Genomic DNA, 9733 nt, shown 5'->3' with positions numbered 1-9733 from the left:
TCGTGGCTGTAACTGGACAGACAGGAGTAAGTGTTGCTGTCTCTGAGTCTCGGGTCTGTGACTGTGGAGCAGGATCGAGCCCCCCCCCCACCTCCCACCCCCCACCCCTCCCCGGATCCCCTCTCCGCCGGCGGGGAAACCTGGAAATCCCTGTCCGCGGTGAAGTGGTGCCGCTGGGGGAGAGCCCAGCCTCAAGACGACGCTCCCCGACAAAATGTGCGGTGGCCTCGGCCAAGAGGAGGCTTCCCAGGCCCTTTTTTTTTTTTATTATTATTATTGTTTAACCTCCTCAAATGCGATGAGAGGATTAATGAAGCGCGTCTGCCGGATCCATATGTCCCCTTTAGTGCCGCTTGTGCTTAATTAAAACCGAGCAGATACTCGGGGGCCCCGGGTCCTCCTGCTGCAGGACCACTGACTTACTGCTCTCTGCCGACATTTATCATTGTACCTCTATTGAAGGCTTTGGAAACGACTCTGGGATCAGGAAGATGAAAATATTTACACTGTACTGTGACAAAAAAAAAAAAAAAAAAAAAAAGCAGTTTATTTCAGTTTATTGTGGAGCTCGTTTTATTTGGCTTTGACTGTGATTTTTCATCCCAGAACTTGCCACGAATAAAATGTAAGAGCTTTAATCTTTATGGAAACGTGGTTCTGACTCAGTTGTATTAATCTACGATCACTGGATAGGACTGGAGGATTTCCCCCCATAAATTATAGCCCATCCATCGTTGCTCATATATGTAGTTTTTTGTTTTTTTTTTAAATATATTAATCATTGCGTTTGTCATCAACTGCACATCCGCTCTCCAGCAGCTTCATTGTGCTCATTTGCTTCTATTTATTCATGTGTCCTCTCATTCTTTTCTTTGTTTGAGTGGAGATTTCAGGCTGATTTAACACATTAACACCTAACACCACATCTCCTGTGGTGATTTCAGTGTCTTAGGCCTATTCAGTGTTATCCCAAAAAATAAAAGTACAGCAGGCTCAGTTTGCGCCGATGATTAATAGACTGCAGCCTTCAGACAGTAGTCAGCTGTTGGTTGCTCTGTAATTGTGTGTGTGTGTGTGTGTGTGTGATTGGTGCTAATTGGGGGTCAAGGCGCTTCCACGGCAGCACAAAGTCACGGCGGAGAGGCCTCGTGACAACTCCTGTCTCACCCTAATGAGGCCGGCAGCACGAGCCGTGGGCCTCGGGTGTGATATCAAATATCATGTGTCCCACTCAGGACTGATCGCAGGCGCCTGGGTCTGATGTACGGTCATTCAATCATGATACCTGCACTTTAATCTCTGCCAGTTTATGTTGTCTTTACCGATGTGTTTTCTGAAAATATACTGGGGTGTTTTTTTTTTTTGTTTGTTCCCCCCCCACACACACTACCGGCTGCTTCTCGAAGTGGTCACCCAGCACATGTTCCTCAGCAGATACCGTTTTTGCCTTGAAAGCCGTGTTTGCCTGCGGACTGCTGAGCAGCTGAGCAGCTGAGCTCATTTCACATTTCTCCGTGTGAACTGGCCTCCGTGTGCGCCCTGAACCGCGGAGCAGCCGTCAATAAAAATGTTGGATTATCCTCTTTATGGGCCGGGATTAACATAGCTCTCCCGTAATTCGCATTCCTGCCGGCCTGGGTAGTTGTGTCAGAAATCGTGGACTGGTGTCGTAGTGAAGAGGGGGGAATATCATGACATTTGAGTGATCATCACAAGTCAAATGATTGACCTTCTCCTGCAAAGCACCTAACTTGGCACAACAGACATTTTTAATGTAGGTCAAGAAGATTTGCTGAAGCAAAACCTGTGAAATCTAAGATGAGGCAGGCTTGTAGACATGCTGTGGTGTGTGGTGTAGGAATAAACACAGAAGATTTCCAGATGCAGCCACAGAGTTGGGTCAGGTCAAGTGGTCTTTATTGTCATTTAGTGTGTTTGTGGCCTTCTCACCGCACTTTACAGCTCAAACGGACCGCGCTTGCTGCTGGCTTGATTTACCCTGCACTCTCTATCCCATCCAACTAATATGTCCTCATAATAATTCATCATGTAACACTGGAGACATGGAAATAAAATGATCAAATTCACAGCTGGGTTCGTGGCGCATGTATATGCGCAAAGCAAAATTGCATACAGGTAGGCTAGTACAAAGAATCACAATGAGAAAAAAAAAAACTAACAGGGGAAAATTAATAATTCAAAAACACATATGGGACATTTATGAGCACACGCAAACGGACTGATTGTCTCTTATAACTAGTCTTAAACATATTTCTCATAAATTAAATAGTGCATCCAGGTTCATGTCAGAGCTGCCCTCTCTCACACACACTCTCTCTCCAACACACACACTCTCTCTACAACACACACACTCTCTCTACAACACACACTCTCTCTCCAACACACACACTCATGCACCACGCTTTGATCAAAGGGCTCCTTCAGCGTGCCAACAAAATAAAAAAAAGAAAAAGAAAAGAGAGGGGAGCCTTTAAGGAGCTTAGAAGAAAACCTGACCTATTCCTCAAACTCAACCAAGTTAGGCTTGGATCTTTTTCTCTCTTGATCCTTTTTCCTTTTGGTCAACAAATTTGTTCCGTGTCCTTGATCAAAGTTGGGGAGAAGTCAGTCTGAATGTTCAATAAGTTAACCCAACCAGTGAGACAACCGGCTGGCAGCCCTGCTCGGCTCTGCCCGAGGTACAGGTCAGGGCCTAGTCGTGGAAAAGCGCCGCACTTGCTGCTCCCAACCTCGGGCTTTTTACTCGCCTGTAAAGTCTGCAGTTTATGTAAATTGTCCCTTTAATTCTTTCCCCTCACAACACTTGAAACTTCCACGCTGCCTGGTCCTTGTAATCCAAACAGTCCGTGTTGAAACTGAGCTTCCACGATGAGGCTGTTTGGTCCTTATAGTCCAGGCAGTCTGCAGCGCCGCTGAAGCCGAGACCCGCCGCTCCGTACGCCGACGAGGAGAGGGAGGACGCGGGGCTGAGGTGGCTGGATACCCCATTGCTGCCCATGGGGCTCATGGCGGTGCCCGCGGCGGATAGCTGGTGGTGCATAGGCGAAAGGTAGGAGCCGCAGTCCATCCCGGTGAAGTAGGACGAGGAGCCCGTGTAGCCCTGGTTGTAGCCCGACGCCTGGGTGTAGGTCATCGGGTATGAGCGCTGCATGCAGGAGGAGGAGGAGGTAGACAGCGGGTCCGAGAGCGGGGAGATGGAGGCCGGGCTCCAGATAGACACCGGCGCCGCGCTGCTGCTCACAGCCGGGAGTGAGGTGCTTGAGGGCGGCGTGAACTGCCCGCTGGCTCCGCTCTCCGAGCTGGCCTCTCTGACCGGAGAGCTCTTCTTTTTCACCGGCCTGCTGACAGTTTTGTTCTGCACTCCACTTTGGGTTTGCTGGGCCTGCTGGCGGTGTTTGGCTCGTCGGTTTTTGAACCATACCTGGAACGAAAAAAATGCATTTAAACTAATGTAGCTGAGCTATAAGAGAACTAAATGTTCATTCTGCTGTTTCCATAATGAAATACAGGGGCCTACTCCACAAACCCTACAGTGTAGTCTAATGGGAAACTGAAAAAATAAACAAGTTAGGTTAGGAAATCAAAACATGAATTATAGACCTCAGAAAATTATATGCTATTTTTCCAACTATCAATTATATTCGTTGTGTTACAATTAGGCCTGTACTTACAGGCGTTTAGTCTGTAACTCTATAAATTGTAGCCTATTCTGAAAATAGAAAATTGGGTCACTTATAAAGTGAGTTCAGCCTCATAAAAAGACAACACGTCGTTTCAAGAAGTGACTGTTATTAAACACTTCCCCAACAATGAAGAGGACACTTTGCCCTGAAGTGGACCCCCTCATGGACCGTGTGGCGGAGGCTCACCTGCACTCTGGACTCCGGCAGGTTGATCTTTAAGGCCACCTCCTCTCTCATGAAGATGTCCGGGTACCGAGTCTTGGCGAACAGATTCTCCAGCACGTCGAGCTGGGCCCGAGTGAAGGTCGTCCTCTCTCTCCTCTGTTTGCGAGGGGTCCCTGATAAGAAGAAGAAGAACAAGGGGGAAATTTAAAAACTGTGATCGTGGAAATAGGAGGCGAAATAATAATTTCAAATATACTAACTTGAATCGACTTGTTCAAGTCAATTGTCAGAAATAATCTTAAATATCTGATCCTGTTTTTATAAAGGACACACTTTTTGGTAGCCCACAAATAGTCTTATAATTCGGCTGTTGATGTAATAAACCTACCTGTGTTGATCATTACAACTGGCTGAATCATTCTGGACTCCTTATTTAATACTCATAAACCACGCAGACAACCTGATTTCTGTCTTTATTCTACTGTTCCACCGGTTGCAGCCCGCGGTGAATATTACCTTGGTATCCGACTGAAGGATGCAGCAGGTCCACTCCTGAGGTAGATAAGCTCAGTCCGTTCACCGTGTACGGCGGCTGCTTCAAATAGGACATCATGCTGGCGGCCGGACGAGGGGGCAACGATGAGGAGAAGGAAGAAAAACAGGGCAGAAAATAGTGTTTTAATCCTCTTGCGTCTCCGACGGATGAATCACCTCGCCCGGAACAAGCTGGCACAAAACAGGGGGGGGAAAAAAAAGAAAGAGAAGTTTTGGATTTTCTTTTAAAGACGTGTAGCTTTATCTGTGTCCGCTGATTTTTGCGCGCAGCCTTTACGCACCGCGGCGGGTTCACAGAAGTGGGCGTCCTCGGTCTCGCAGGGCTCTTAAAGCCGAGTGGAGACCCCCAGCTGTCCCTCTGCTGGACTCAGGATGCTCTGTCTGGCTGACAGGCGTTTACGCCATCACCCCCCCTCCCACACACACACACACACACACACACTAACTGCTACTATAACCCCGCCCCTTCTTACCCCCCAACACACTCCTCTTCTCGGACCACCAAAACAAAACATTGTCGTTAAAATGCGCACACTCGCTGGGCCCCAACCGGGCTCTCAATTAGCATATCCTAGCCACAGGTTAGGCGAAGCTAAATAGACAGCTGATTGGGGGGCCATTTGCAGAGACAAAGCCCACTGTTGATGGATAAGTAATGCTGATAACAAAAGACTTTAGGGAACAAACAAAGAAGCCAATACTGCAAACTGAGCGCTCATTCAAACACAACTCAGCATCTTCATTTCTATATCTCGGGCCTATTGTTTGTTTCCACTAAAACCCTTGTACATTCAAATGTAACGACATTAAAATACGAAGGACAACTTCAGCAAATAATTAGAAACACGGAGGCATTCCCCCGAAGTGAAGGCTAATGCTGACATATTATTGACACTCCTTGGGGCCATTCCCCCTCCTTCACTAATGAATCGCTCCCGGTAATTAGATTTGGAAGGTGAGACTGTCGAGAAGTGTTGATTAGAGAGGAACACTTCATCTTAATCTAAACAAACAAGGAGATGGCCACTGAATCTGTCTCCAGGTACTGCAACAAAACAAAAAAAAAAAAAGTTTTACAGGGAAAACGTGGGTTTCAATCTCATACTTACCTGAGAATACATCCTGCTCTGTTAGTGAGACGCTTTATCTGAACCAGATGCAAGAACGTCTCATTTTTATTATTATTAGAAAAACAGCAACGATCCAAATTTTTAGACAGAAGAAGACGAAAACAGAAAAAAAAAAGGTGAAGCCTAAACAGCATTTTCAAGGATATTTAGCAATATTTTCTTTTTATAGAAATATTATAGAAATTACATCCGTAAATCTGGGGTCACTACGGTAGCTCGTGTATCCTAAATTAATAAATAGGCCTAATTTGAGACAAATGTGTAGGTTTCTATAGAAACATTATATAAATTTATAGATCATATAATATGATATTAATAAATGTGTTACAAGTACAAGTGTAGGCCTACTAGAATCATATACGCTAATATAAATACACTGAATTATTTTTCTTAAGAGGAGCCACTGTTAGAACAATAATAGGAGAAAAAAAACACACAAAAAAATATGTTTTGTTTTTTTTTTTTAAATCTTGTTTACCACTAACTCTTTTTTAAATAATAGCTAATTAGGCTTACTACCATATGCTTCTGTCTGAGGCCTCTGTAACGTTTTCCAGTGACACCTACCTGTAGAATAAAGTTCCCAGGACCCCAGGGCGCGCCCCTCTTCAGCCTGACCCCTCGTGTTTATAGAGCCAATAACGGACACTCCTATACTCAATCTGTCACTTTTTTCACCCCCGGCTACCGGTCGCTCCACGTCCGTTCAATAATAAATACCCTGCCCAGCCATTAATTATTATTGGCTACCCGAGATTTTTTTTTTCTTCTTCTTCTTTCTGTCAGAAATTAACGAGATAATCCGGACGGCACGCGTTGGCCTGATTACAGGACGCCAGCCACGACTCCGCATTCAGGCCTCCTGCATTTTCTGCGTCACGAAAATAAAACAAAGACTGGCATTGTATTTATCAGACCAGCTGACTGCCAGACAACCCCCCCCCCCCCCCCCCCCCAACCCCCTCCAACCCCAACACAACCAACCCCACAACTCACTTTCCCAAACTGACACATGTACGTTCATATGGACCCTCAAAATTATTATTATTATTATTATTATTATTATTGTTGTTGTTGTTGTTGTTGTTTGATGGCCTACTGTATGTTTGTATTGCATGTGTGGATCAAATTCATTTTTTAAAGATTTTATTCTTGAAATTTTAATCCTCAAAATTCAGCAATAAATACAAACAGACAAGCTACAAAACAAAATTTCCACTTTGAAATACTTTTCTAAAATAAAATTTATGAATAACAACATTTTCTGAGCCTTTATACTACTTTAAGATTTTATATTAAACCAATCGGTGGACCTACGACGCCCCCCCCCCCCCCCCCCCCCCCCACATGCTGAGTCTGTAGTCAAACATGCAGCAGTTAGAGTTGTATCTGAAGTTGTGCACTGCTCCTCTGTCCTGCTATTAATCGGCTGAATGCGCCTCGGCTCCGCTGTGCAGCCCACAGAGGCGAGAGGGAGAAAAGTTGGCTTTTAAACACGCCTCCCCAATTACCTCCCGGTGGGCAATCTGCATTTCCATCAACACAGCTCCCGTTGGCTTTCAGAAACAAATCTCCTCAATACAATTTACACGAAAACTGTCAGACTAATTAAACAGCGAAAGTGAAATAAGTGACTTACTTGCGTTTTAAAAAAGCTTTTTTTTTTTTTTTTCTGCCCCCCACACAATCGCCTCTGTTCGGCGGAGCGGAGAGGGTATATGAAGCGGCTTTGATTAGTTTCCTCCGGGTAAGCTTGTTGGATGCGGATAATACTAAGAGATGCTCGGTATTTATGGAGAGAGAGAGAGACCGCGATGAATTTTAACAGCCAATGGAAATGAGAGGAAATATGATGGGCAGAGGTGTGAGAGGAGGCAGCAGCTGGAGGACACATCAGCCCCAAAGCTCCAGTGGCCCCTCTGATGGCAGAGAGCTACCACATCTCTGTTTTTTAAGATAAATATCCAAGACTTTATCTTCAGCAGTAATTATCTACATTTTATTTCCATCGGCAGACCACGTCTTTTTACAGGCAGGTAGTCTGCAAGACCAAACTATTATTATTTTTATTTTTCATTATTTATTTATTTTTTTTCCACAATCAATCCAGTAGTTAGGCTTAATAATGGGCCCTGGTTTATGATAGGAAAACAGTATGAGTCAGAGGATGTTGAGCCGCAGCTACAAGGATTGTTTTTGTCAGAGAAAGCTGAGCAAGCAAATCTAAAGCAAGAGGTGAAAATAACTTGGTGGAGATCTGTCACGGTTTGATTCTGTGTAACCCTGTGAAGGAGATTTAAGAGGGGGAAAAAAGTGGCCCATGAAGCTGCACACCCCCACCCGCACCCCCACCACCACCACCACCACCACCACCACAAGAATGTGTAGTTTATCAAAATGTCTGGGTTACACCATGAACCACTTGAAAAAAAAAAAAAAAGTATTATATTATATTACTTTCATGTGGATTTATCGACCACTCACCCTTACGCCGCCTCGATTTGTGTCCAAATGGGACTCTCTCCATTTTGGGATTAAATAAAACGTCTGTGCTGGATTAGCAATAGAGCTAGTTCTGCTCTGCTCTTTCCACTGAGCCGATCCCAGTTCAGTGTGAATGTCATTTTCTAACCGGCCTCATACCGTTTTGATAAAACTCTGGCCTCCGTAGCCCTGACTGCAGGTTTTGATTGATGCTCCCAAACAAGCAGCAGGTTAGAGACCTAATTAGGAGTCTACATGCCAGATGAACAGACTGTGAGGCTGCTGGGTCGTTAGACAAGCCTGAAATCAATACCAACCATGGGCTCTATACTATGGTATTTATGTGGAGGCTGCATGTCATTTATGATTACGTGCAATTAGGCCTACATGATTTGCTTGCATGAGATGTCATTTTTTTTTGTTAATAATGGTCAGTGTGGTGGTGTAAAAGGCCAAAAAAAAAAAAAAAAACCCCAAAAAACACCCTCTCCCTCTGCAATTTCACTGTAAGTGGAGTTTTCCCATTTTCCCTGAGCGATCATACTAAAACAAACAGCCTGACAGGGCTTAAGTATCTGGTCTCCCCTTGTTGTCCCACAGCTATGTTCTTGGCTCACGCAGAGTCCTTTCATCTTCAGCTCTGATATATAATTCATCGGAAGATATCTAATAGCCCTGGGGAACATTTCAGCTAAACGGGGCCGCGGTTGTAAAAAGGTGAAGTGGCTTGTTAATGTCTGTGGCAATATGCCCTCCCCATGTCTCCGGGCCAATTGACGAAGTCACAGTTTCTCCTGCTGTTACGGAGACGAATTGAAGGCTAAGAATCGTGGGACTGATGCATTTCTCTCCCACAGGACTGGTTAGTACATTTATAGACCGAGAGTGATAACCAAGATCACAAGAATCATTTGTGGCTATGGGATTTTTTCCTCTAAATCTTTTCTTTAAAATTCACATTTGTTCGGGACATCTATCTAAACATGTTGTTGCTCAGTTTTCCTTGATCCTCATTTCTGTTCACTTCATCTGTCCACCTCAAGGTCAAATCAATGACTTGGCCCACTCAACCAACCCCATCTGTTACACACCAATACACTCACACAAACACACACAGAACTATGCTGGCCATTACGACTGCTTTTTGCCATCTGCACTGTAAACCTCACATTGATGGATTTATTGATAGGCATGGCAGAAGAAGCAATACATGTATTGATGATGCTACAAGAAACCAAAGCGAGCGTCCATGAGTATTGAATTATTGTATAAACAGAAGAGTCTATGAGCTTTGGACAGCAGGTGTTTCTGAGGAAAACAACAGACACAAAGCTTGTGGTTATTTTTTCAAGGCACCATGAAGACTCTGTCTTGAGATGAGAAAACAGCACTATAGAAATAGCTTGTGGTACAATAAGTTACAGATACACCGTTCATTAAGGAGCTATTTTTTTTTAGCTATGGCTGCATAGCCAGTGTTAGCTTCAACAGCTGTTCACTTACCAGTCTAGAGGAAATGTTGTGAGTTTACCATCAAACTTTATTCTTTTACTTGCCAAGAGCTGTCTCCAGCAATGGAAAGCAACACCAGTGTTAACTCCTACTGCTAACTGCTCACTAAACAGCTAGCCATGGCCCGTCACGTCACTTTCTGATAGCAACTCACTATTGCTTCCAGTCTGCCCTGAAGACGTA

The 9733-nt window shown here is 44.5% G+C and overlaps 1 protein-coding gene across 2 annotated transcripts; it reads right to left on the bottom strand.

Moving 5' to 3' along the window:
• Window positions 1–1900: 1900 nt before the first annotated feature.
• On the bottom strand, window positions 1901–4788 carry LOC139621893 (homeobox protein OTX2-like). 2 transcript variants are annotated; one of them, XR_011691106.1, is made up of 4 exons: window positions 4386–4788; window positions 3891–4042; window positions 2382–3442; window positions 1901–2337 (listed from the first exon to the last, which is right to left on the bottom strand). XR_011691106.1 is itself a non-coding variant. In XM_071478854.1 (3 exons), the coding sequence occupies exons 1-3, from the start codon at window positions 4480–4482 to the stop codon at window positions 2816–2818; spliced, it is 876 nt and encodes a 291-aa protein (XP_071334955.1). In that variant the 5' UTR covers window positions 4483–4788; the 3' UTR covers window positions 1901–2815. The 2 variants fall into 2 exon arrangements, 1 of the variants encoding a protein (XP_071334955.1); XM_071478854.1 differs by having other exon boundaries at window positions 1901–3442.
• Window positions 4789–9733: the final 4945 nt, after the last annotated feature.

This window comes from Trachinotus anak, unplaced genomic scaffold (assembly GCF_046630095.1).
Source record: "Trachinotus anak isolate AG129_WGS33_773 ecotype Australia unplaced genomic scaffold, CSIRO_AGI_Tana_v1 ptg000005l, whole genome shotgun sequence".
Lineage (NCBI taxonomy): Eukaryota > Metazoa > Chordata > Actinopteri > Carangiformes > Carangidae > Trachinotus > Trachinotus anak.
This window is presented reverse-complemented; position numbering and strand designations above follow the sequence as displayed.

What these genes read in the sequence shown, in the direction of transcription:
- LOC139621893 (XM_071478854.1), bottom strand. Translation starts at nt 4,482, where the DNA reads ATGATGTCCTATTTGAAGCAGCCGCCGTACACGGTGAACGGACTGAGC. An exon ending in TCCTTCAGTCGGATACCAAG is followed by an intron (nt 4,043 to 4,385) that starts GTAATATTCACC and finishes TCTTCTTATCAG; the next exon opens with GGACCCCTCGCAAACAGAGG. An exon ending in TGCCGGAGTCCAGAGTGCAG is followed by an intron (nt 3,443 to 3,890) that starts GTGAGCCTCCGC and finishes TTTTCGTTCCAG; the next exon opens with GTATGGTTCAAAAACCGACG.